At 49.5% G+C, this 26,303-nt stretch overlaps 3 protein-coding genes across 8 annotated transcripts; all 3 read right to left on the reverse strand.

Moving 5' to 3' along the window:
• Positions 1-47: 47 nt before the first annotated feature.
• On the reverse strand, positions 48-5,121 carry HMGCL (3-hydroxy-3-methylglutaryl-CoA lyase). 3 transcript variants are annotated; one of them, XM_030038255.2, is made up of 9 exons: positions 5,044-5,121; positions 4,576-4,662; positions 4,231-4,338; positions 3,713-3,808; positions 3,036-3,184; positions 2,351-2,414; positions 1,787-1,975; positions 1,543-1,668; positions 48-1,137 (listed from the first exon to the last, which is right to left on the reverse strand). In XM_030038255.2, the coding sequence occupies exons 1-9, from the start codon at positions 5,092-5,094 to the stop codon at positions 1,036-1,038; spliced, it is 972 nt and encodes a 323-aa protein (XP_029894115.1). In that variant the 5' UTR covers positions 5,095-5,121; the 3' UTR covers positions 48-1,035. The 3 variants fall into 3 exon arrangements, with proteins under 3 accessions (XP_029894115.1, XP_029894114.1, XP_029894117.1); XM_030038254.2 differs by lacking the exon at positions 5,044-5,121 and adding an exon at positions 4,744-4,849; XM_030038257.2 differs by lacking the exon at positions 5,044-5,121 and adding an exon at positions 4,759-4,809.
• A 740-nt stretch (positions 5,122-5,861) lies between these two features.
• FUCA1 (alpha-L-fucosidase 1) lies at positions 5,862-17,848 on the reverse strand. The gene is made up of 8 exons (XM_030038233.2): positions 17,155-17,848; positions 16,284-16,418; positions 15,926-16,063; positions 9,569-9,674; positions 8,932-9,132; positions 8,528-8,718; positions 7,603-7,702; positions 5,862-6,918 (listed from the first exon to the last, which is right to left on the reverse strand). The coding sequence occupies exons 1-8, from the start codon at positions 17,817-17,819 to the stop codon at positions 6,778-6,780; spliced, it is 1,677 nt and encodes a 558-aa protein (XP_029894093.1). The 5' UTR covers positions 17,820-17,848; the 3' UTR covers positions 5,862-6,777.
• Positions 17,849-18,245: 397 nt separating this feature from the next.
• Positions 18,246-25,973, reverse strand: CNR2 (cannabinoid receptor 2). 4 transcript variants are annotated; one of them, XM_041129385.1, is made up of 3 exons: positions 25,183-25,973; positions 20,672-20,853; positions 18,246-20,340 (listed from the first exon to the last, which is right to left on the reverse strand). In XM_041129385.1, exon 3 carries the CDS (start codon positions 20,271-20,273, stop codon positions 19,224-19,226), a length of 1,050 nt encoding a protein of 349 aa, XP_040985319.1. In that variant the 5' UTR covers positions 20,274-20,340; positions 20,672-20,853; positions 25,183-25,973; the 3' UTR covers positions 18,246-19,223. The 4 variants fall into 4 exon arrangements, with proteins under 4 accessions (XP_040985319.1, XP_029895866.1, XP_029895865.1 ...); XM_030040006.2 differs by having other exon boundaries at positions 20,464-20,853; XM_030040005.1 differs by having other exon boundaries at positions 20,464-20,902; positions 25,183-25,275.
• Between the last annotated feature and the right edge of the window lie 330 nt (positions 25,974-26,303).

A 26,303-nucleotide genomic window follows, 5' to 3' on the forward strand; every position in this document is an offset into this window, starting at 1 on the left:
CGAGCCCCAGGCTGAAACCCACCGACTTATTCACCGATTCCAGCTTATTTCAGTGTTACAGTTTATTTAATTGTTACAGCTTATTGAAGTGATGCGAAGACACCCGGAGGGACGGTCCCGTATGCAGCACGCTGGGAAGGTCAGAGAAAGGTGCAGCACACAGCTACAAGGTCTCTGCACTTGTCTCTGGTCTCACAATAAACTATTAAATAAATTATTTTAAATAGAAGACTGGGGGAGACTTCCCTAGGACCTGTCTACCATGAGGAGTACATGTGTGTACAGAATCACAGCGTGTTCCACGCTGTCTGCTCTCAGGGGATCGGCCACAGCCCACGATGGTGCAGCGTTTCCACACTGAGTGCTGGTAGAAGAGGCACTTGGAACCCAACGAGCAGCAAAAGCTCTTTAATGGGTTTAGTTAAACCAAATTTCTAATAGTTTAGAATGTTAAATAATGTGATTATTACTCCTAGTATTTAAAAGTATCTTACAACAGATACAGTCTGTTATTACAACCCCTAGACGCTAAGACAGAAGGTCCAAGGTTGCCCCTTGACACCTGAATGACAAAGGGGAGACTTTCGATTTCAGTCTTAACATTTGTAGTGAGGAGAGAGAAAGGAAGAAGGGTCAAGCCCCACCTGGAGAAGTGCTCTAACTGGAAAAGCTGTGGTTTATCCTTTGCTGGGAGTTTATGGCAACACACTCTCGAGGCAGAAGTTATCGGATGCTGTTCTGAGCTGGTGCCGAAGACCGCAGCTCTCTGCGAGAAGGCAAGTGTTGCAGCCGCTACTTCTCCCTCAGCCCACCCACGTCCTCCCTTCTCTAAGGCAAGTGGCTAACACCTTCAAGGTTGAATATAGTCTTCTTGGTTTTTTCATTTCTTTATAGATTCTGGTGGATTACGCATTTCCTCTCAAGCGCTGGGCCTGGAAGGAGCACTGAAGATCAAAGGCAGCAGAACAGAGGGGAAACACGGCCAACGCCGGATCCTTCCTTTCTTCTTGATCCAAGGAGAAACGCGATTCAGTATCACAGTCTGCAAGATGCCTGGGACACTTTGGAATTGGTTCGTCTGTTGAGAGCATTGCAAATAAACGTGCCTGTGTCCATCAGCTTCTGCAGATCTACACCCTTCACGGGAAAAAGATACGACATGCCTTGGTACCGGTTCTGCCATGTAAAGCTGCCCACTAACAACTGGCATCACTGGGAGAGACTAGCAGGGGGTGAGGGAGCCTTTCAAGGTACATTAACAAGGCCCTCAGTGCCTGCTGCTCACCAGTGTGATTCTGAGAGCGAGTGTCAAATTGCGGAGTGCTGAAAAAGGGAGAGAAGGAAACGCTCCCGGCGGGTGGGGGTGGGATTAGCATGGCAAGACAAGGCCCCCAGGCACGGCCTGGCTGACCCAGAGTGATCCTCCGGCTGTACCCGCTACGCTCAGGCTCCCTGGGCCAAATTTTGAACCCCCGCTGAAGCCCAAACAGAGCCATTGTGCGGGAGGCTCAGCTGCTCCAGGAAAAAGCTGCTTGTGCTTACCGTGTGGATCCCCAGGCCATTCAGCATGTACACCAAGTCCTCTGTAGCAACATTTCCTGATGCTCCTTGGGCATAGGGGCAGCCTCCAAGGCCAGCGACGGAAGCATCAACCACACTCACACCCATCTGCAAACAAAACCACTATCAGTAAACTCCTCTTAAAGGACAAACTGTGGTCCTGCTCCTCAAATCTACGGTTCACAAGCAAGCACAAAAAAAACCTCAAGGAAAGCTAGAACCTTACCTGAAGTGCTACCAAGATGTTGGCAAGAGCTTGCCCGTAGGTATCATGGCAGTGAACAGCAAGAGCCCCAACTGGCACCTCTTTCATGACTGCTGTCAGCATCTCCTTCATGCTCCCTGGGGTCCCAATACCAATGGTGTCACCCAGGGAAATCTCATAGCATCCCATCGAGTACATCTTCTTTGAGACCTGTCCAAAAGCCAAGATGCTTACTGAAAAGGCAGCTTTGCCATTCCCTTCCCCAGAGCTGGAGACCTGCCGTACAGAGGAATCAGTGCATGCTTCCCTGGAGCACAACAGCCATGGGGACAACAGCCAGGAGACTCTTCTCTGAGATCAAAAATCTCCAGGTCCCCACACCTCCCTGAATTCCCCTGTCCATTGCAGCTAGACTCAGTCTTCCCTCCCCCCTGGGGTGGCAGCTAGCTGTAACCCTCCCCGTTCTTCCCTCTGTCTTTGGTCAAATGGTTTGACACATCCTCCAGCCCCCAGTGCCCAATTCACATCCACAAAAGGGAGGCAAAAACTTCTCAGAAATTCTGGTTATATTTATGATGAACTCACCTCTGCAACTTTAGCTGTAGAAATCTTCCCTTCATAGGGACATCCAAGGACACAGGACACGTATCTATGGTTAAAAAAAATACGTACTTTTAGCTAGAGAACTGAAGCAAGATCATGGCCAAATTAGTCAGGACTTGTGATGCATCTTGCATGCTCTATACGATGGAAGAATTAATTTCATATTCTAAAAATCAGTCCTGTGGACAAAGCTTATGTAATTAACTACTCAACAATTACTTCCTTCCATGGACATGAAAAATTTGCCAAGACGAGAGTACACAGGACTGCTAGGTTTGTGGATCTACGCAATTCCATGTGGAATGTCTGCCAAGAAGCTAGTATTATTTTGGACCATTTGGTAAGGCTGAAGACAGAATAATTACACAAAGGGTGAATCCAAATGGAAGAGTGTAAACTGTCATGAGTGCTACAGGCTTTGCACCAAGCCAGCATCTGAAACCATGTTAGTGTGGTGGTGTTTCCAAATTAATGCTTCTCAATGCACTTGAGCTCACAACTGCTTGCTACCATCCAGGTAGAGAGACACCCCCCAAAAAAAGGTAATGTTTAAAAGAAATCCCACTCCCCAGCCCTGTACGGCCTGGACTCCAAAGAGATAAACTCAAGCAGTCACACCTCTCCACACAACCTGCTCAATGTGAAGTTCGCAGCAGGAACTTCTTACCCCCGGACAGGAATGCTGGCTGCTCTCGCTGCGGTCATCACTTCACTGAATCTCTCCAAACTCTCATCTATGGAACAGTTGATGTTCTTCTTAGTGAAAAGCTCAGATGCTGCTCCAAAGATCGCCACTTCTTTGGCCCCTGCTGCCACCTGCCAACAGAAAGCATAAATTAAAGCAAGCTGATTTCTCTTGCAAGGGAAATGACAAGCACAACCACGAGTACAGTTCTCTTATTTTGTAAAAAATATTTTTTCCCCAATTTTTCCCCAAATAACCCCATTCTTTTCTCAGTTCATTCTACAGCAAAAACATGATGACACATGCAAGTTTGTCTTCAAATGAAGTGTAAAGTTACAGATGCAGCAGTAAAGCTACATCTGCTGGATGTAGTCAGGAGAGCTGTGGGACATGCAGGTAAGACCGAAAGCATCACTGTCAATTAAAATAGATTACTTTTTTTTTTTTAATAATATAAAATGTATCAAGGTGTTTTCTATTACAAACAACAGGTTTCTCTTTCCCCAACAAAATGATCCCTTGGAAAGGAACTACAAGATGAGACTGCTGCCTGCCAGAATGAAGTTGCATTTCCCACCCTTAACCACGGTTTAAATGTTCCTTCGTAGGCAACCCTGCACATGAGGCACTGTGAGCATTCAGATGCTGCCATCTCTTACCGCTGCCTGAAATCCTTTCAGATTAGGGGTCAGCACAGGATAACTTATACCAGGCAACTTATTAATTCCTCGCATGACTTCAGTATGGTCAGCCATCTGCAAAGTAAACAAGGAAAGGTTTCTAATGGTGACAACATCCACTTCTGCAAATTCTAAAATGATTTTTAAAATTCCTTTTTATAATGGGAACAGAAATATTTAGGAATAAGAGAAATGGGCCTCTAAAGAGCAAACAGCATTGCGCCCTGCGAAGGATCATAGTTCAGTCACCCAGCCAAGCCAACGCCAATACATGCACAACCAGCTGTTTGTATTTGAGCTGCACATTTGCTCTTTTGCCAGGTCCAAAGGGAATGCCTGGGATGTTGCAAGCTCTTTTATTTGGCTTTGCTGCTTCTTGCCCAGTTACAAGCCATGGTAACAACGATTTCGGAGCCAGCAGAATCTTTTCACTGTATTACTATCTATTATTAGGCATTTTTATAACATACAATTGTAAATCCCATTTGAATACTGACCTGAGGAACCCATTTGGGGGAAACAAAGCTGGTGGCCTCTATAACCGAAAGGCCTGTCTCTGACAGCATATTGATTAAGTTGATTTTCACTGGTGTCGGTACAACATTCTAAGAAAAAGAAAAGAAAAACGACCTGAAGTTATTATTTCCACAAGAAACTTTTCCACCACTGCAAACTACCCCCCCTCAGCTTTCAACATCAAAAAGCGGTGTTTAAAAAAAAAAAAAACAAAAACCCCACGACCCCGTCAGTGGGGCACAACGGCACCTCACGGGTATCTGGTTAGAGAAACCTCCCTGAGAGAGGGACCGGGAAGGGCTGAGGGCTCCCAGGCCCGCCCGTACCTTCTCGTTCTGCAGCCCGTCGCGCGGCCCCACCTCCACCACCTTCACACGCTTCGGGAAGGCTCCGGCCGCCGCCGCGGCGCTGACCTGGGGACAGAGGGAGAACGTCAGCCGCGCCCCCCGACCCCCGACCCCCAGCCCCCAGCCCCCGGCCCCGGCCCCGCTCACCGGCCGCAGCGTTACCGTCCAGCGCGGCAGCAGCCACCGCGCAGCCACCATCTTGGTCCGCTCTCACGTGACCACCCCCACCCTCCACACGTGACCCGAGATGGCGCGGGGGTGTGTGGCTTCACGGTCACATGACAGCGGCGCTACCGCCATCTCCACGTGGAGCCGGGATCGCCCCACGCTCGGAGCCGGAGCCGGGGCAGCGGAGCCCCGTCCCCGTCCCCTCCGGCTGCGAAATGCCCTCGCTGCCCGCTCCCGTAGCCGCCGTCGGGGTTACGAGAGAGAGACCCCGGCCCGTACCTGTCCCCGCGGGCCGTCCCGCGACAGCGATCCCGTAGCGCACTGTGGCATGTTTCCCTCCGACACCGGCACTGCCCGGTCGCTCCGGGGGCCGCCTACTTATACGATGGCTTTTCGGCTGGCTCGTGCCGCTAAATAAACACGGCGTGTTTGTTTTGGGTGGGACCCCTCCACGCACCAGAGGTTACCAGCGTGATGGGGTTGGGAGACAAAAAGGACATCGCTCTGTTGTCCCTTTTTTTTTAAATTTTTTTTTTCTCCCCCTCTGTGTTCATAACAGCGTCATCACCGAAGCCGGGGTGATGCTCCTGTGAGTAAGCGGGTCTCTGGCAGTCGGTGCCAGTTCTCCAAAGTCCACACAGGTTCGTCAGTACCGAACGTTATTTGTCCGTTGAGTAACAGCTCCTACACCACCAGCTCAGCACGTGTCCCAGCCCTGGGGCTTAGCCTGTGCCAAACTCTAAGCTTTCTGGCAATTTTGCTTGCACCACATTGCACAGTGACAAAATAAAGCCTGTACGCAACGTTGTGGAGCCTTCACAACAACTGTGCTGCAGAAACACACACTGTTATGAGCAGTTTCATCATTTAAGTACGTATCGTTCAACCCTTTACAGAGGAGTTCAACATCAACACAGGAAATCTTATTTCACTGAAACAGCAGAACTCAGAGGTCCAGTTCAGAACTGTGGGTCCTCTGTTAAATTCACGTAAGAACAAAAACTCTCCTGCTTATAGCTGTCTCCACCAGAATATAAATAAAAGTTTGTTAATGGATTTGTAATATTATTTTCTATAGCTGATTTCTTCTAGACCTCTTCAAACAACAAGCTTCCATTATATTTATTCGTGATGGAAGTATGTGATCATAATTGTTTCAGTCAATACTGAAGTAATACAATGCATCTTATCGAGGAACTATTTTTATGCAAGTACATCATATGCAGCAATCTGCGATGGCACTGTGGTTGGTCTTCATTAGAACATGCCCATCACATGCAAGGCTTCATGATTCCTCATATAAGAGTATCACACTGGTTATCAAAATTAATTTTGATGAGTAATTAAGCCAGGGAAGTGGCAAGACCTGCTCCTGCCTGGGAGGTGCAGACCCTGCTGCCATGCGTAGCCCGGCTCACCAGTGCTGGCGACACGCACGTGAACACGGACACAGCTCCCGCTGCTCCACGTCCTGTGAGCTGCTCTAACAGTCCAAATCCTCTCACCATTAACACGTTCATCTCCTCCTTGGCAGACACGCATCCTCTTGGCAGCTTCATGCACTAATACCTAGGTGCCGCGTGGCCTGGCCTGACACCCCGAAGCAGGTCCTCTTAACTGCCCCGTACTAACTCTGTTCAGTCTCCCACCAACTCTGAGTCTGTCCAACATCATCACCTGTAATCACAGCAGCGAAGCAGTAACATCGGCCAAGAAGCCCAGCTTTATATCAAAAAATCTTCTTGTTCCAAGTGCAGATGTTTGGCTGATGGGCTGTCACATCCCAGCAGAATACTGCAAAGGACGTCCCAGCTTCCCACTGCTGAGCAGAGAGGTCAGTCCTTTGCTGCCAAACAAGGTCCACTGATCTTACAGATCGCTTACAGGCAAAAGGGATTAGAAGTGAGATTCTCTTAAGGGAAAAACTATTTATTCAACAATAAATGAAAAATCCTCTTAAGACTCAATTTAAAAGAAAGGTAGAGGGAAATTGCTGCTTTCCTCCCACAGATGTCACTTCACACCCTCAAGCTTGACAGTCCAGCCAGACTGAGGAGGTAGAGGAGATGGAAGCACGTAGGGCAAAGTTATGACCAGTCCTTTACCTGGGGACTTCTGCCACTTCAGAGTCCCTGCAAAACCCAACATCGACACCTGCAGAGGAGGGCAGGGGAAACACTCAGTTGTAGCTCACACAGGTACTTCTCATTTGAACACCCCAGTACACCCAAAACACATTTGCAGTCTCTGTACAGCATTTCCCACACACTTAAAGCAGTCCTGCACATTTCCACCCATCACTCACAGTGCACAAAAGAGAACACACGGGATATTTTGGGGCCAAACCTTTGACTGTAGTTCGTTATTTGTGGTTTTTTTTTTTTTACTGAGAAGGCTTTACCTCTGTTTGTTTAGAGCAAAGGGCACTCTAGCATTTGCGTCACTTACAATTACAGGGGTAGTGTACCTGATTTGAATTTGAGATGCAATACCAGTGATCCCTTCTATGTGTGAGGCTTGTTATTTACTTCACCTCCCTGTGTCAATAGGATCAAAAGACTCTGGGAGAGAAGTGTCTCTGCCTATTCTATGGCAGGCTATGAGCCTGTCTTGGCAAGTCCCCTCCAATGTTCTGTGTCAACAGTGAGCTAAAGCCTGGAGAATAACCTGGGATGCTGCAAGGATCTGGAGGGAGGCCAGAGCACCCGAGAACAAGAAGTATGGGATGACAACTTCCACACTCTCCCCAGTTTCCAAACAAAGTCAGGTTGGACCTTCCCAGCCCACATGTGCCCAAGATGGGCTCTGAGTGTGTTATCTTTTTTCCAAGTTCCTTACTTGTGTCGCTGGGGATGGAGTGGGTGAGGACAGCTCCAAAACATTGCCCCGAGGCCAGATCAGAAAGATGGCATAGACAACTGGTCCCTTAGAAGTGTACCTAAGAGAGCAAGAGTTCAGCAAGGTGAGGAGCCCCATAACAGAGAGAACCAGACACGAGCTTGACCTGTCCAGACAGCACGAGAACACCAGCTTGCCCACTGTCACCACACAGGGGTCACCTACTCTCCCCTCATTCCAAAATCTGTCACTTTGGACCCACCATTTAGCCAGTCAGCACTGGCTGATGAAACCCAAACAAAGTCTGTGCGTGCTTCCTAAAAGCAAATGTCATTTGCCAATCTGTCCTTGCCTCAGCTTGTGGTCAACAGAGAGGATACGCTGCCTTATCCTGGTAATTGCTCTGCATTTCTAGACTTGGACACACTTGAGGAAAAAGAATAATTCCATTTTGTAGCAATTTCTGGCTCTTGACTCACTATGCCTTTCTCAGTCAGTATAAATCTAACAGTTGGGTACTGTTAGTACTATTACTATTATATAACAGCTTAAAAGCAAATATCGCTACATTTACAAACTGTATGTGTTTAGATGAATGACATTTGTGACATTCAAACTAGCCAGGACCACAGCTTAAACAGTCCTGACAGCAGCAGCTTGCAAATTTTTTTAAAGGAAGAGTTGTTTATTTTTCAAATCACGCAAGATGGATGAAGTCCTGATTGTTATTCTTTCCTTTCAAGCAAGATATTCCTTAGGTAACACCCTAGGGCAGTAAGTGAGCACTCCACTTGTAGGATATTACCTAAACACCATCTGCACCTGATGGCAACACTTCAGAATGTACCAAATTTAAGAATAAATAAGAAAGAAACATCAGCTCTGGAAGTCCCAGCCCAGATGGTCTGAGCAATGGAGTCCTTACCAGACCGTGTCTGTGCTGTTCTCCATCTGTACTCTCCATGGCTTTGATTCATAAATTGCCTCCCCGTTAGTGTCCAGCCACCTCCCAAGGGCCAGAAGTCTTTCTTGGAAGATGGGAACAATCACCCCTTCTTTTGTAGGTCCCACATTGAGAAGGTAGTTGCCTCCGAAACTCACAGTCTGTACTAGCTCCTGTGACAGATAAACCGTGGTAACAAACTGCATTATCTTCACCTCTGACAACAAAGAAACCTGGGGAGGGCTTTGTCCTCATCAGCTGCTCCTTTAACTCCAGCCTGATCGTATGAAACACATGACAACTCTTTCTGCAAGTAGGATGATGAAGGAAAGCTCTAAATCTCAGTAACTCCCCCACACCTGTTATTTTGATTTCAGATTTCTTACCTCAATGATACTTGCTTCATCCATTAACTCGGCAATGCTCATGTTGCTTCGATAGCCCCAGGAAAGCTTGTCAATGGAGGAGCACATCTCCCACTTGTGAGCTGGCAGGGTCCCTGGCTTGTATTTGTCAGCACAATTGTAGTAGCCTCCATGATGGCAAGAGCAGTTATTACACCAACGATCATTAACAACAACAGTGTCCTGAAAGAAGAAACTCAGCTCAGTAGGGAGAATGTTTTGCCCTGGACTTTTCAGCTTGCATTCATCCCTCCTAAGTTAGCAAAGGCATCTAAGTCAGGAGGTAAGCACCTAAAACCCCCTGTGTAATCAATGGAAAGGGAGAGAGGATCCTCCAGGGAAGGCTGAATCCCTCTCTGGGAGAACCTCTCTGTTCGCTCAGGTAGAAGTTGAGGCAACAAGGTTCCTGGCCTCTGAGCCTCCCACGTGTGTGCTGTAAAGGACACTAGAGTCTTCTCATAGGAGCACAGTGTAGGCTTCTTATTTTTTGTGAAAGAATAAAGCACATTTGGCATCTGTCAAGCAGGTTTCTGATTTGATCACATTCATATCTCACTGCTGCCAGACCTTCCATACCCATAAAATGCTAGCGGCCATGAGAGATAGCTGAAAGCGATACCTTGACGGGACTATCGTTATAAAGCCAGGCAAGGAAAGAGGTAGAATTCCAGTATGATTCCGGAGCTTCCCAGTCTCCATCCGACCAAATCAAATCTGGTTTATATCTAACAGAGAGACGAATGTTATTTCAAAATGGCTTATTTACTCCTACCACAAAGGAAGCACTGTGTTTCTTGTGTCTCAAAGACTCCAGTGTAGGGAACACCGTTCGGAAGATCTCGCGATGTCACGGAAAGGTAGAAGGCTAGTCGTCGCCTCCCTATGACATATCAGTAATCCCACCTACCGTTGTTAGTATAAAAGGAATTAACTGCGCAATAAAGGACGGAGTTGGCACTCACACCATGTGTGTTATCTGTCTCTTCCCTGGTCCAGGCCGACCAGTGATCTAATCGCGGCACCTTGATATGTAGCACTGCTACATAGTGGTGACCCCGACGTGATCGGCCGCACAGGCGACGATGGGGCTTGCGCAAGCGATTAAGGTATTAAAGGTGTTAGCTTATGAGGTGGGTGCCCGCGGTTCGATTTGGAGGGGCCCCACGGGCGAATGCATCCAATGGATGCTGCGCCGGGGGGACACTGAGTTTCCTAGATAAGTTTTGAGCCCCCCAAATTGGGGAGAGATTCGGGAGTCCTTGCTCCGATCCGAGCGCGGAGCTGCTGAACGATCGCAGAGTTGGGGGAAGGTGGAGCAGGTGGTCGCGGCGGGACGGGAGGCTGAGGCGTGCTGGCTGGCGGCGCGAGCTGCTGCATCTGCGGGTGCAGCGTCGCCTCGGGAGCAGCGGGGACAGCGCCCTCGGGGACAGCGGGGACAGCGCCCTCGGGGACAGCGGGGACAGCGCCCTCGGGGACAGCGGGTCGGACTCAGACGGAGCGGGCGGCCGTGGAGCGGGGCTCGCAGAGTGGGCCGTCTTTGATCGCGGACATGGGCACGGAGGGTGCGGCGGAGACGGAGGTTTTTCCTGCAGAGGCGGCACCAGCAGGACCTGATGCGCCCCCCCCCGCCACTATCCATGAGAGGAGTTGCGGCGGGTGGTTCGGCAGCTCATGGGGAGGGACGGTTTGCAACGCCTCAGGCACAGGCACAGGGCATACGCGGGCGTGACTTTACGGCACTTGCAACAACTGCCTTGGCCGCACTTGGGCGTGTCGCGGCCATGGATAGAGCGGACCCCCCTTGGGTGAAAGTTCCGCAGGGGATTGCCGAGAGGTTTACTGCCTTTTTAGATCGGCTTCAGCTTGCTGTGTAGGCGGCAAACCTCCCGGAGGCGGCTAAAGAGGCGATTGTGCTTGAATGTGCTAGGGCTCAAGGTAACCCACAGAGCGCAGCGCTTGTCTCTCATTTGCCAGCGGGTTCGTCCCTAGGTAACATGATACGCCATGTACTGGAGAGAGAGCAACACCGGGAAGCGCGTCCGGTAGTGGCGGCCTTGCAAGAACTTTTGCAGGCGGGTACAGCCTGATACTGCTTTTGAGGAGGCAGTCTGTAAGCAGGCCGCTAACGAGCAGCATTCTGATTCTGATAATAATTCTTTTGTATCAGGCAGGGTGGACTCTGAAAAAGAGCCAGATTTATATCCCTCATTACCTCCACCGCTGCCTGCCGCGGCCGTCCCGCCGCTGCCTCCCACGGCCTCTGCGCGGCCGGGACCGCTGCCGTGCCGCCGCCGTCGCCCACCCCCCCACCCCAATCGCCTGGTACTCCCTCTCCAGGGTCTGCAGAACTTAAAACGGAACCTGGCTTTGCTGCACTGCCTGTATCTCTTTCTCCTGCTACTCCCTCTAACTCTGTGCCTCTGTCTAATCCATGACGATTCACTTAATAATTTGGGGAAAAATACACATAGTTTGATGCAATGCTGTCGAGGAAAAGCTCTACAGCAAGGAGATACCATGTTTACTTTTCCTGTTGTATGCACACCTGCCTCAAGAAATGCAAGAACCTCAAGAGTTAGAGTTCTTAGGATCAGTCATCATGAATCCCTGTGTGATGTTTAATTACACCCATAACACCACTCAAAAGGGTCAGAATGTAAATGCTATTTTGCCTGTATATAGAAATGCTACAGCTTGGTGTAACTATATCTATTCCAGAATATCACACTCTTTTTTTCTATTCCAGCTGCTTTACCTACGCGGATGTTTTTAATTTGTGGGAATAGAGCGTGGGAGAGGAATTCCATCGAAACTTAACAGGAGGCCATGTAGCCTCGGACAACTTACGTTACTAACACCCGATATCAATATGATTCACAGTAAAAGGCTCACGATAACTGACACAGGTTTAACTGGATGGCTAACAAGTTTGGGAATTACGGGATGGTTGAAAGATTTGCTTATGCATGGCTTAGTTATTTTAATTGTAATATTAGCAGTTGTAATGATTGTACCACGTATCATAAAATAGTTGAACGTATGATTGCAAAAGCATTTCATGTAACTTGGCTTGCATAAAAATAATTAAAAAAAAAAAAGAGAGACAGAGGAAGAGACAGGGAAAAAAAAAGATTAAATTAATGAAAACAAACAGCTGGAGAGGGGGAAGAGAGATGCGGTTGCAGAACACACAGACATGGCAGCTGAAGAGTGAGAACATGTAAGACAAATAACCCTGCAGACACCAAGGTCAGTGAAGAAGGAGGGGGAGGAGATGCTCCAGGCACCGGAGCAGAGATTCCCCTGCAGCCTGTGGTGAAGACCATGGTGAGACGGGTCGTTCCCCTGCGGTCTGTGGAGGTCCACGCTGGAGCAGTGTGCTCCTGAAGGACTGCACGCTGTGGAGGGGACCCATGCTGAAGATCTTCGTGGAGGACTGTCTCCCGTGGGAGAGATCCCACGCTGGAACAGGGGAAGAGTGTGATGAGTGCTGCCACTGAGGAGGATGAAGTGACAGAGATAATGTGTGATGAACTAATCGCAAAACCTCATTTCCCGTTCCCCTGTCCAGCTGTGGAGGAGAGAGTGATAGGATAGCTATGGTAGGTAACTGGTGTCCAGCCAGGATCAACCCATCACATAGACAAAATGCATTGTAAAATAGAATGAAATTACATTGCAATTGGGAATTTCAAAAACAAGGGCTCTGTGTAACTCCTTTACAAGGGAATGAAAGTGTATATATGAAATTAGCAGAATAAGGTGTTTTTCAAAGAATTGTCTAATACTGTTGAATGCTTAAATCCAAAAACATGATTTGAAGGTTTAAATTTGTGTATCTGAATTTATATTGCTATTGGAGAATTATTAATAATTTGTGTGTTTGCAGCAATCAGAATCACCTGAGGAGCAGTACGAGGATTGCGTCAGTTCGAAGCTAGAGTCCTCGCTGCCTTCCTCGTGAATCTGATGTTCCTAAACAAAAAAGGGGGCGATGTGGGAGCAGCTCGGAACACCTGGCATTTGTTTTCAAGAGTGACCGTTAGAATTTGTTGTGCTGCATGTTTGCCAAGCCTTGGAGAACTAGTTTTACAAGGTCAGGTTGGAGGATGGCCTTGTGTACGCCTGGGAAGATGTGGCTGAAGACAGTCACGAGTATGTCTATGGAATGTTTTTATCTTTAACTGTTCTGAGGACTGGCAAACATCCCAGCTGGGTCAGATATGCCCTCCTGTGCTAGTAGTATTGGCTGTGAGTCGTTAGTACTTTCTGGATCTTTGTTGAAACATATATAAGTTGGATTCTTTTGTGAAATAAAGGGAATCTTGCATGGAAAAAAAAAAAAAAAAAAAAAAAAAAAAAAAAAAAAAAAAAAAAAAAAAAAAAGGGAAATTGTGGGAGATTTCATAGAAAATGGGGGAACATTTCTTTGAGCCTGATTATTTAGAGTTAGCATAAGTAGCCCGCAGTCAAAATGAGTGGACCGGAGTACGCTCCCTTTAAGCCACTACAGTATTTGTATGTTACCGTAGACACCTATAGTAAATATATTCTCGCTACAGCGCACAGGAAGCAGAATAGCTTGGCGGTTGTACAACACTGGCGTGCTTGCATAGCCCAACTGGGGATTCCACGACAGATCAAGACGGATAATGGTACAGCTTATACTGCGGAAAAGGTGAAACGATTTTGTGCAATCTGGGGTATAGCCCTTGTACATGGCATTCCTTATAACAGCACCGGGCAGGCCATTGTAGAACGCCCTGCTAGATCGTCTTAGGGAGGGGGACCAGGCGGAGCCCTCCTGCTTACGGGATAATTCACCTGTTCTCCGTGCACAGCGTCTCCTGTTAACTGCGTTAACTTCATTAAATCAGACAATTCGGGGGGACCTGGACCAGACGACGGTGCAACGACATTTTACGACTACGGAAGAGAAAGACCCCTACCCGTTGGTCCGTGTGCGTGATCCCCAGACACGCCAATGGGACGGACCGTTTGAGCTGCGTTGCCTCAGGCGGGGGTACGCCTGTGTACAGACACCTGAAGGGCTACTGAAATGGGTCCCTAGTCGCATGGTTCGTCCTGTCCTAACCTCATAGTGTTTTGAGTGTTTTTTCTTTACAGATTGCTGTTATCCTTTCCTGGCTTGTGATGTCTTGGGTATCTGCTACGAATTTCTGACGCTGGAGCAATTAATAAACAAGATAACAGAACTGCAGAAGCAAGAAGGCGCTGCAAGACCTTTATAGCAATTAAGAAAACTGTCATTTCGGCTTAGAACATTTAGCTGCGGGATGGGGACTTAGGAGTTGGTTTGTATCTTTGTTAAAAATCGGGGTTTCTTTTATTCTTGTGTATTTTATTAGGTATAATGTTGCTTTTACTGTGTTTAATTAATTGTGTTCATATATCTTGTAGGTCACCTTAGCCAACATAACAGGTCAAGATTCTCTGTGCACTGCAACCACATCACAAAGCCCGTGAACCAATAGACAGGATGGCTATGACTCGTGCGGCACGTCTGGCCAGCGACCGCATGCGCCATAGGCTCCCTATGTTTCAACTGAGGCGAATTTTAGCACCCGCTGGCCACGTGTGCTGAAATCTGTTCCTCTGCAAATGTACAAATACTGGGATTTTCCGAAGAGCATCGGGCTGGTGTACAGCAAGGCCATCGTTGCCTCTGTGGGGACGCCCACGTAAAGCTGGCACCTACCGATTGCTGGGCTGAGTTCGCGGATGGTGGTGACTAGATCTGCTAATGCTCTTCTAATAGAAAAAGGGAGGGGGAATTGTTGTGGGAACATTTTTAGATAACGGTCACAAGAGCATTCCAGACGCCTTTAGAAGGCCTTGAACAGAATAAACAAGAAGACAAAAATAAGAAAGATACCAATTAGAAAAACACAGGTGCATATTCCACGATAAAGAGAACTTGGCACAAACAACCTCAATTTGGCAGTTTATCTTGACCAATTAGACTGAGATAAGTCTCATAAGTTTAGTTAGTATGACCAATTATATTTTATGTTTATGCGCGTGTGCAGTGTTGATGCAGCCAATCATTGAGTGCAACTGGACGCGTGGACAGTGCATGAATAGTGTGTGTAACCAATGGGAGCTAGTTGGACATGAGGAGGGGGAGATGTAGGGAACACCGTTCGGAAGATCTCGCGATGTCACGGAAAGGTAGAAGGCTAGTCGTCGCCTCCCTATGACATATCAGTAATCCCACCTACCGTTGTTAGTATAAAAGGAATTAACTGCGCAATAAAGGACGGAGTTGGCACTCACACCATGTGTGTTATCTGTCTCTTCCCTGGTCCAGGCCGACCAGTGATCTAATCGCGGCACCTTGATATGTAGCACTGCTACACTCCAGCTTCACTTCCTCTTCATATTGCCTGACATTACCGGGAGGTTTATGCTATCACTTTCTGCTTCAAAGCTTTAAGTGTGGTTCTTGCAGCAGCAAAGAATGATGTGTTGATCAAGGCTCAAGAAAGGATGCAATTCTTCCAAAAAACAGAAGTTTGCATCACAAAGGCAATTACAAGGCACATTCTTGACCTGGGACAACGGCCATTCTGAGCAACATATGTCCAAGCCTTGTATTTTTGTCAACAAGGGCAAGCAAGGCAAGGATGTAAATTCAGAGTGAAATCGCTCTTCTACTCTACTAAATACTAAGCAGCTTGCTCCACTTGCAAAGCCACCCTGCACAAAGGCAGTATTAAAGGGAATTGCTCTTGCATGAAAAATTTGTCCCTACCTTATTCTACAAATTGCCCTGTCCGCAGGGCAAATGTGAACCCCTTTTCTAATTACCACAAATCATCACCGATAAGTAAACAGATTTGCCTTGGCAAAAACTAACATTTGTCATCTCCCTTCTCTGCATCCACTTTGCGTCTTTCTCTACAGTATTGAAACCAGGAAATGCTCTTGATTCCTAACTGGTTGCAGCTCTTACTTTAAGACAAGATCATAAAGTTCTGGCATGGTCTTCTTTAAAACGAAGTTCTGGGTCTTGAAGCCACTTTCTTTGTCAGCTAGATAGAGTGGATTAAACCACTCTAACAGAGAATGATACACTCCATAGCGTATGTTGCTGAGGACAGAAAACACAGAGGAAAGAGTTAGGCTGGCAGTAGGGATTAAGAACCAGTGGCAGATTAGATTACTGGCATTATTATTTCACAGACGATTTCATGACTTTGCAAGCACTACTTTCTTCATACTAAACTCATCGTTTTCCGCTGTTTGTCAAGAACAGCCAGGAGAATTCAATGCACACAGATGAAAGGAACAGCAGTTTGGCAGTGCCATACCTCTCCCTGAGGGCTTGTCCCAGCTCTCCTACAAGATCTCGGTGGGGCCCCGTATCCAGAGAATTCCAGTTCCAGGACACAGGTGACCCCCAGTTGGTGAAGCCTTCATGATGCTTTGTGGTCAGCACCACGTACCTGAGGGAAAAAAAAGTACTCGATCAGGATGACAAAGGACTACCTAAGATACTCTCCAGCCTCACTGGCAAACCCAGTCACTAAAAAAGCAAGGGACTGAATAACCATGCTGTGAGGAGCCCTCTTTCATTACCCTTTAAATTTAGAAGGAACTACAAGAATAATAGAGGCTTTTAATGAATTTTAATGCTGGAAAAGAATGAACAGTTGAGGCTTAGGAAGTAGCAACACCCGCCATCTCCTCAGCACCCTGGGCGTGACCCCTCAGGGATCTCCAGCACTGCTCAGGGACCCCCAATCCCTCAGAGATCCTCAGACTTGGCCCTTCCATCCCCTCAGGGATGCCTGCATCCTCTTCGGGGACCCCAGGCACAGCCCCCCCCATCCTCTCGGGGCCTTTCCATCCCCTCAGGGACCCCCAGACACGGCTCCTCCATCTGCTCGGTGACCAGGGTCCCCCATTCCCTCACAGATCCCCAGAAATGGCTCCCCCCATCCTCTCGGGGACCCCTGGGCACGGAACTCATCCCCTCAGGGACCCTCTGTCCCCTCAGGGACCCCCCAGACCCACTTCTCCATCCCCTCAGGGACCCTCTGTCCCCTCAGGGACCCCCCAGACCCACTTCTCCATCCCCTCAGGGACCCTCTGTCCCCTCAGGGACCCCCCAGACCCACTTCTCCATCCCCTCAGGGACCCCAACACCCCCCCCCCTCCCCGCCAGCACCTGACGCTGACCTGGCACCAGCCCGCTGGAAGAGCTGTGCCCACTCGCGGGCCTGGAAGTCGTGGGCGGTGAAGCGGGGCGCGAAGTCCGTGTAGGCGGTGTCGGGGGGGTACCGGCTCTGTACGAAGCGCTCGTAGTCGGCGCGGTGCTCGCCCTGCCAGTGCCACCAGAACCACTCGGAGCCCCAGGCCGGGACGGAGAACACCCCCCAGTGCACAAACACCCCCACCTTGGCCTGGTCGAACCAGGCAGGCAGCGGCCTCGCGTCCAGGCTGGCCCAGTCCGGGCGGTAGCGCGGCGCGGCCAACACCGGCCCAACCGCGACGGCCAGCCACAGCAGGCCGGCGGCCGCCATGCTAACGCGTGACGTCAGCGCGGCCGCCGCCATGGCTACCGAGGCAACGTCGCCGCCATGGCTACCGAGGCAACGGCGAGGCGCCGCCATGGCTACCGAGGCAACGGCGAGGCGCCGCCGTGGGGCCGCCGGTTCGAGGCTGCGGTCCGCCCGGCAGCGGGGCTGGCGGCCTCGTTCCTCCCACCCAGCCCGGTTCTGCCGCACTGTAGCCGCCTGCGTGCCTCTTCCTGCGGTTCGAGCCTCTGCGTCCATCCCGTGAGGAGCCAGGAGCGACCCCATGGCGTTGACCCCATGGCGTTGGCCCCATGGCGTTGGCCCCATGGCGGCTTGGCCTCCATGAGACGCCCCTCTCCCCCTGGGCCTCCTCTGCAGCCGGAGCAGGCCCAGGCCCAGGCCCTGGCTCCAAAACCCGCACGTGAAGGCCGGGTGCATCCTCTGGGGAAACAGGGCAGAGTCCAAGGGCCCCGCGGCCGTGCCGCAGGCAGCCCAGCCAGGCTCATCCCCGTCGGAGGCGTTTCGGGAGCTGGCAGAAGCCCTGCTGCTCTCCGGGGCGCTGGCGTAGGGCCCTGTCCCACTTTGGTCTCCTTGCACGTTTTGCAGCTAAAGCTGCTGTGTTTGTGTAATTTGCAAAAAAAAAAAATAAACCCTACCAAGTGCCTCACGCTCTGCCCCAGCTTGGGCTTAAACTTGTTGCCTGGAGGAGTTTGTGCCCCAGAGGTTAATGAAAGAAAAGGCTGAAAAATGGCTTTAATGTTTAATCACACAACACCCTACAAACGCCTGCGTGGCACAGGTTACCTTTCCTTAAATTTGCTGAAAGAAACATGCTGCCTGCAGGGTCCTGTCCGCCTCGAAATCCTCAACAATGACAGAGTCCACAAACCACAGTGAGAGTATTTCGGTTTTCCATAAAGAGTTAGACGCTAAAATCAACACAGTCCTAAATGCTGTGAGATACAATTAGCCAGGACCGTCTGCAAGTGAGTCCAGAGAAACCACCTCCACCTTTCCCAGCAAGAGCCGAGGTATCTCCTGCTGCTGCCAGTCCTGCTCCTGCTCCTGCAGCGAGGCATTCACCATCGGTGGGAGCTCGTCACGACTTGGTGTTGTTCTCTGCCACCTTTGCCAGGACCCGAAGCCCTTTTCTCACCGTGCTGCTAATACATAACACCCCTGAACGGCATTCAAGTCTGGTATAAATAGATGTACCTCTGCTACGTAGCGATGTGCTGTTATCGCTTTGCTGGTGGTGCTTGTACAACTCTGTCCGTGCCTGGTTAAGAGGTTTAGAGAATTATGTGACACCTGGGGATTTCTAAAGAACCTGAAGGTCTGCAGAGTGTTTCACTTGAGGTTTGCTGTATTTTATGGAGTGTAAAGAAGATACCACTGGGTTAGGAGGTTACTGGTAGACAGGTGGGAGGCCAGGCAGGAGGAGTTGTCATAAAATACTAGATTCTGCTGTTCTGGGGCATGGCGTTATCTGCTGCCTCATGGCTGGCACACTGACATGGCACCGGTATCTCTGCAGCTTGGGGACCAGCTGCCTGTGTAAGTCTGCGCACTTTATGTCCCAGGGTCTAAGAATAACATCAGCAGGAGCTGGCTCCATGACAGGCCTCTGACCCCTCATCTTCCAGGACCTCCATAAGAATGGAAAAGAAAAACAAAAGTGATCCAGACTGTTTCTGCCCGGCCGAGCGCCGACTTTCCACGGCTGCTTCCCTACGTTATGCGGGTGTCCTCGCAGACCGTCTCTATCACGGAGGACTTGCGGGTGCTCTCTGCTTCTGGGCTTTCCTCAGAGGCCTTCAGCTGCCTCCTGAACCGAGACAAGACCATCCTCAGGGAGGAATATAGCTCCTTGCTCCGCAGGGCATAAATAATGGGGTTCACCATGGAATTGAGCAGGCAGAGGGTGCTGCAGAAGGCAAACACCTTGCGCAGGTGATTGCTCAGCCTGGCAAAGATGCTGTAGATCATGAGGATGAGGACCGGAGACCAGCACAGCACGAGGACAGTCAGCACCATGACGAGGGTCTTGGCCAGCATGACGTCCATCCTCATCCTGGTGTTTTGCTTTCCTGTCTGCGCTTGGTGCTTCTCCATGTAGGCCACGTGCTGGTGAGCCCTCCATAGCACGTGCGCATAGGCGTAGATGATACACCCCAGCAGAACCATGATGAAGCAGATCCAGCTCGACAGATAGTTGTCATCCACAAATGGGAATAGCTTGGAGCACGTTGAGTCAAGCATGCAGCAGTTCCAGCCCAAGAGGGGCAGGGAAGCAATGGTCGCACATGTCACCCAGAGCACCCCTAGGGCTATCCATGCTCTCTTCCTCGTCATGAGGAGCTTGTATTTGGATGGTCGGCTGATGGAGATGTAACGGTCCAGGGCTGTCAGCAGCAAGCTGCTCAGGGAGGCGGAGAAGGACGTGTTCACCCCTCCCAGCTGCAGCAGGAACATTTCTTTAGAGAAATTGGTTTCATTAAAGACATGGAAGTTAACAAAACTGCAGACAAAGATGATGCTGGCCAGAATGTCAGCCAAGGCCAGGCTGCTGATAAAGAGGTAGGAGGGCTTTCTCCTTGTCCTGGGGGAGGAGAAGATCAAGTACAGCACCAAAGAGTTCTCAAAAATGCACAGTGTCCCAAAGAGGCCACACAGTGTGGCAATGCTTATCTTCTGCGCTTGCGTGCTGAGGACCATGAAGCACTCCATGGTGTTCACACTGCATTTGGAGGCATTTTCATGTATCTTGCAACTATCCATTGTGATTAACCAGAGCCAGGAACTTGCAGACAGTGTTTTTGCTTCCTTCTGCACTTCTTCAGATGCTCTGAAAAAGACCAAGGGGAAGGGGACTTACAGGAGCACAACGAGCAATAAATTCAACCCACTCGAACACATCCCTCCCTTTAGAGGGAAGCACACAAAAGAAAAAGAGCCCAGGGAGACCTACTTTCAGGTCCACAGCCCAAATGCTGGAGCAGACTTCCACACTTTCCAAGCAGAGATCCAGGCTTTATCCCACTGGTGATTTGGCTGAGACCTGTCTACCACTGCCCACGGGTACCACGTCCATACCACGTCTGTCTCTCGGGCTGTTTCCTCACCACAAGAGGGAAGCAGCAATGCTGAGAATTGTACAGATCCTGGCCAGCTCTTACCAATCCTCCGGGATTCACTGCTCAGGGCCAGCAGCAGTGGAAGGGACTGCTCATGGTGACACTGTGCCGTGGCTGGAGACAGGCCCTGGAGAACAGCCTGTCCGAGTGAAGCTGCCCTGGGAGATGGCTGGGATGGAGAAGGATGAGGGATATTGCACTGCCGGGGACTCGGTGTGGCTCATCTGGGAACACAAAGTGCACTTTGAAGCATTTAGTCTTCACCAAAGCTGTCTGAACACATAAAATGACAAGACTGGTTTTATATTTAAGCTCGCCTGTTGCAGTTTTATAAAGCTCAGCCTCATTAAAGTTGTGTTTCTCCCCCCATAATCCCTGTGTCATGAGTCAGTCTGTCCCACGGTCAGAGTGATTAAAAGTTACTGTTTAACATCAATATTAGAGTGCAAGTTGGACATAAAAATGGGGACATGCAAGAGTTAGACCACCTGAACCTAAGAATTCCTGTCCATGCCTAGGCTTAGGTTAATTTTAGCAATATTTTTAGCTTCAGCAGAGGTGTGATGGAGGGAAATGCCTTATTTTCCCCTAGGCAGATGTTGAGCTGCTCGGTGCACTCTGTGGCAGCAAAGTCATGTTTTTCTCTACACTTCTGCAGCTTAATGCATTTAAATCCCTTCATCTTCATTACACAGATGACCTCGTCCTTCAGACGTTATTTTTCTTCCATTCTTGCTCTTGATTATACTTGTGCTTTAACTAAATGCACTTTCACTGAGGGCTCAGCTGCCTTGTGTTGCCTGCTGTAACAGGGGAAACAAGGTCACCCTGGACGGGGTTATGGAGAGCAGATGAAGAGGCGGTTTTCGGATACACTAAAGGTGCCTTATTAGCAGAGAGATGCTGTGTTCTGAGTGCCACACACCAGCAGGTCGTACCGCCCTGCTACAAAAGCCCATGGGACAGGAATCCCTTTCCCAAAAGCATCCGCCTGGCTTTGAGTATCTAGGATCCCACATCCAGGCAATGGGACCATGAGTTTCCGCTGCTGGAGGAAAGCACTGAGCTGACAGCATTCCCTTTCCCCCAGAACAAACAAACTACCGTCTCTCCCTGCCCTCAGCTCTCTTTCAAAAGAGGAAATGTCCAAAACGTGTGAGCCACAGCAGATGGGATGTGTGATAGCTACAGCTACCCAGGGAGCGCAGCGAGCGCCCAGGCGGTGCAGGGGCCAGGCTTCTGCGCTGCTGGGCTCCAGGCACCTGTAGCCAACCATCTGTGGTTTCTCTGTCTGTTTTTTGAAATTCAGCAAAGGCAACAGCTGTCTTTAGATGAGACGATAACCAGCAGTGACCAACACGCTAGAAACTTCTGTCCGCAACATCTTAGCAGTGACACGTATTTTATACCTGTCTTCATTACTTCCTTCCCCGGGAACTCCCCATGCCCTGGCACGCATCACTGTTTCTGTGTTTTGCAGTAGTTGCAAAATGCCCCCAAGCATTTGAGATGCTGCCCAGGAGCTCGTGGAGAAGAGTCTGAGCCCCAGCACTTTGCTCCTGCCTGCCCGTTGGGGCTCAAACTTTGGGGGTTGCAGGGCGTTCGGTGCATATTACAGCCAGAGCAGTTCAACCCTGATTTGCAATTCTTGACATATCAGACTGCAGGAGTCCTGGACTTTGGGCTGAAATGTGGCTCAGCATTGCAGCAAGCCTCTCTCCTCTTACATCAGGCTCTGGCATGGGGTAATCATGCAGGACCGGAGATGTTGCACTGTAATCTCAGCACTCTTGTTTCCTGCAGCTCTTCACAGAAACACTACAAGGGTAGCAGTAACTACTAACTGTTGTTATTAAAGCTGACAACATCTCTCCCTCCAGAGGGAGGCAGATTTAGCAGACAGATGGACTTTGACATATCTCGGGGCTCACCAGGGGCCAGCAACTGCCTCCTCAAGTATCCAAAACTCCCCAACCAAAACTCCAGCATCCAAACCAAGACATCTCTTAATTAAGCAGACTCCAGCATCACCTTGACATCTATTAATTGCAGCCAGCATTCCCAGGACCATCTTAAATTCTCAGTATCTGCAGTTGTGCAATGTCCAACGAACATACTCAGGAGCTTGGAAACTGCACTGAACACTCGGCAAGAGACTGACGGCCAGCAAAACACTATCCCTCGTGTCACATTGCTTGGGGAGAGAGAGAATTTGGTTATAATGGCAAAATAACTCCTGCACTGACTGTTCTGGTACAGCTCTCTCCATTACACTGACATAATTCAGATAAGCCCTCAGGTTCAAAATACTGTGCTGGGCTCGTAGCAATCAGCCAGCCAGCCCAGACCTTCTCTTCCCACATCTGTTGTGTCTCAGGCTGAATGACAAGGATGAGTCTCTTTGCAGTTTTGACTGAACTCCCCCAAATCCCCCTTCCAGCTCCCGTGTCTGTGAGGGAAAGCACGGAGCTTTGCTCCAGCACAAGATCTCTTTTGCAGAGGCTCCAGAGTGTGCAAACACAGGCATTGCCAAGAGCCCCTCTCCTTGCACTGCCTGTTCCTTTTTTTTTTTTTTTGGGCCATAAGGCTGCTTTTTCCTGCCCAGGGGACATTTTTCTCTTGTCAGATGGGCTCATGGATTCAACCATTTGTTTGTTCATGCCCACTACGTCCTGCATGCTTCAGCTCCTGGGAAACAGCCAGCCCATATCTGGATCCCAGGGGAGAGCTGATCTGCAGTATCCTCCACGGGGCAAATCCCCTCTTCCAGGGTGGAAATCCCCTTCCGAGGGGCAGCAGCTCCACCTCCCTGGGAATTACAGCCCCAGGCACCACTGTGCATCCCCACCACAACCAGCCCAACTAGCCCAGAGAGTCCCTGCCTGATGTTTCAGCTCAGCAAGGAAGAGTGAAGGGGCTTCTTACCCTCCTATAGAGGCGAGGGCTGCGGCACAGAGAGATGGGGTCTCTGGGAGCCGCAGGAGCCGAGCGGGGATTTCCTGGGCCTTTGCACAGGATTAACTCTCCTACCAGCACGGCAAAGTGTCTCCTGCCAGCAGGATCTCCCAGGGTGGGGAATATTCTGCCAAAATAAAGCGATGGAAACCCCGTCTCTTGCAATGGAGAACCCCCCCAGACAGTGCCAATAACAATAGCCCCAGGAGGCGGCAAAGGGAGGCAATGTACTGAATGAATAAGAAGCCCAGCTATTAGGAACAAAATGCAGATAAGAGATTTGGGAATGCAATATATTTCTGATACAGCCTTACTGACTGCAAAGTCTGCCTGGAAGCCGCAGAGAAACCTTCCCCCTTTTAGATCTGCTTGTGAGCCCACTCACTCCAGCCTAATAACTCCACTGGCTTCGGTGGAAATTAAATCTACAAGTAAAAAAAGTCCTTTTCCATTTCAGTGCATTGCTGCAATTGATTTCAGCTGTCAGACTTACACTGCCTTGCATGCAGCAGCACCGTTTCTAATATCACCGGGGATGGTTTCTTCATTTACGGAGATATCTCAGAATCCTTGTGATTAATAAGTTAACATATCGGTTGCTTAGATAATGTAAAATTAAATTTTCCTGCTGCAATCAGCCAGTGCAATGGGCCTGCAGCACTCTGAAAGCACTGGTCTTGAATATTTAATCACCAGAATTTCTGAGAGATTTGATCTTTACAATAAAATAAAATGTCTTAAGTGATCACCTAACATGAACCAGTGAAGTGATTTATGTAAAAATTGTCATTAATGCTTGGACATTTCACTTGCTGAAAAAGTAAAATATCTTTTTGCTTTACAAATATTTTGGTTTGTACATGATTTCTGGTTTTAGTTGCAGGAGAAGTTTTGCCAATATTTTGGAAATAGCTGTTCATCCCAGTTTGTCCTTCTGACCATATTAAATAACGCTGAGCAGAGTTACCTCCCTGATGTAAGAACTGTCTGGCACAAATGCCACACTGAAGTGTATCTGCTTTATTTCTATTCAGAGTCCAGTTCTGTCCCTGTGTGACTGCTTGGGGTGACAGCATTCGAAGCACAGGGGTGTGTGGGTGCAGAGCAGCACTGCGAACGCCAGTTTGGGTACAAAGCACGGCAAAACAGAACTTCTCTCACTCCACCAAAACCACCACACGCGGAGTCGTAATAAACACTAACTCATGCAGAAGGCTCAGACTGAGAGCTCAGTATCATACTCATGCTTGCGAGATATTTGGAAATACCTCTGACATATCCAACATTAATATTTCTTAAAACCAGCTGTAAAGAGTTAGTCCCCAGTCTGCTATTTAAAACCTTACCTTTCGTGTTCTTGTTAAGAAAGCATTCATCCTAAAAACCAATTTTCCCACCCTTTGTTACACATTGCATCACAGTGTATCCTGAATAACACCGGGAATCTCCCTGTAACAAACCCTGCGTGGCGGAGTCTCCCCGGGCTGCCTGTGTGCGTGTCAGCACCGTGGGCTCAAAGGTACGATGTGTTTTACTGTGAGAAAAAGGATCCTTGGCTGCAGGGTCTCCCCACGGGTTAACAAACGCAAACCACTCACCTCCTTTTGCTCACATCGCGGGCTGGGGATGCTTGGGGGCTTCCCATCCCTCCAGCTCTCAGGGCAGTTTGTGCAGCTGCGGATGGCTCCTGCTTCCCTCTACTTTCACATCACTTCTGGTTTCATCTGGGTGTCTCATACCATTCTGTTTTATTCCCCTGGGCTGGAAACCCATCAGTGCAAATCCTTCCTTGTGTTTCTTGCTCTCTTTCACATTCTTCTGGTGAACGTGTGTCAGGTTTTCTTTCCTTCCCCACTTCCCCTCTGGGTCTTGCGTTCTGCTTCTGACTGTTAGCTAGTGCCACATCTCACAACCACCCTAACCCTCCGACTCACTGAAATAATTTGCTCACTCCCTCCAATTCCTCCACGTACCTGCAGTGTTTGAGGCAAGAGACATTTGGGGTCTTTTCCAGATTTCTCTGGGGAAGTGGAAGAGGAGGGGAAGGAAAAGAGCTAGGAGGCAGACATGGTAATATCTGGATATTCCTGGCTGCGTGCAGGTCTAAGGGCAAGCTCAGAAATCTGCTGTCTACATGCGTGCCGGTCCCGTTAACAGCAAGAACCTCACCTCTGTGCCCCTGAAAGTGGACTATTTGCAGGTTGTGCTGCTGCTGCTGGAAAGCAGGGACAGCTGCCGGGTGACACCAGAGCACCGGGGAGAACATCGCCTGTTACTTGAGGCTCCATGTCAGTGGGTAGAGGCAAGTTTGCCCAAAATCCCAAAGGAATTGGCCACGTTGTGGTTGGGTAAAGACCATACAACCTGTAGCGGGGAGCACAGGCTGCAAAGGAAAGGCCGTGTTCCTTAGCCCCCTGATGCACCCTGCCCCGCCGCAGGTCCCGCTCTGACATCCTACAGAGCAGCCGCATCCTCCTCCCACAGCTCCATCCCAGCACCATGAACCCATCTTCTCCCAAGCGGGAACTCAACCTTCCCTCCTGCTTGGATCCCAGTTCCCCCCATTCGTGATGGTTTTGAATAGCAGTTACATCTCCTGCTCTCCAAATCTTTGCTTCACATAGTTCCCCTCTGCCATTATTTGTGGCTCAGGAGTTTCCCAGCAGCCGCTGGAGCTCAGCCACGAGCTCAGCCACGCGCTCGCGTTCGGCGATGCTCG

This window comes from Aquila chrysaetos, chromosome 16, assembly GCF_900496995.4.
Source record: "Aquila chrysaetos chrysaetos chromosome 16, bAquChr1.4, whole genome shotgun sequence".
Lineage (NCBI taxonomy): Eukaryota > Metazoa > Chordata > Aves > Accipitriformes > Accipitridae > Aquila > Aquila chrysaetos.

Excerpts from the sequence above, each read along its gene's own strand:
- CNR2 (XM_030040004.2), bottom strand. The coding sequence starts at position 25,229 with ATGGGAAGCCCCCAAGCATCCCCAGCCCGCGATGTGAGCAAAAGGAG. Across the intron at positions 20,341-25,182 it reads CGCGATGTGAGCAAAAGGAG|AGCATCTGAAGAAGTGCAGA; the intron begins GTGAGTGGTTTG and ends GGTCTTTTTCAG.
- FUCA1 (XM_030038233.2), bottom strand. The coding sequence starts at position 17,819 with ATGGGGCCAACGCCATGGGGCCAACGCCATGGGGTCAACGCCATGGGG. Across the intron at positions 9,675-15,925 it reads CTTTATGATCTTGTCTTAAA|ATATAAACCAGATTTGATTT; the intron begins GTAAGAGCTGCA and ends TCTCTCTGTTAG. Across the intron at positions 7,703-8,527 it reads AACAGCACAGACACGGTCTG|GTACACTTCTAAGGGACCAG; the intron begins GTAAGGACTCCA and ends TTGCTCTCTTAG.
- HMGCL (XM_030038255.2), bottom strand. The coding sequence starts at position 5,094 with ATGCCACAGTGCGCTACGGGATCGCTGTCGCGGGACGGCCCGCGGGGA. Across the intron at positions 4,663-5,043 it reads GGGACGGCCCGCGGGGACAG|GTCAGCGCCGCGGCGGCGGC; the intron begins GTACGGGCCGGG and ends CTCTGTCCCCAG. Across the intron at positions 1,138-1,542 it reads ATGGCCTGGGGATCCACACG|GGTGTAGATCTGCAGAAGCT; the intron begins GTAAGCACAAGC and ends TTTCCCGTGAAG.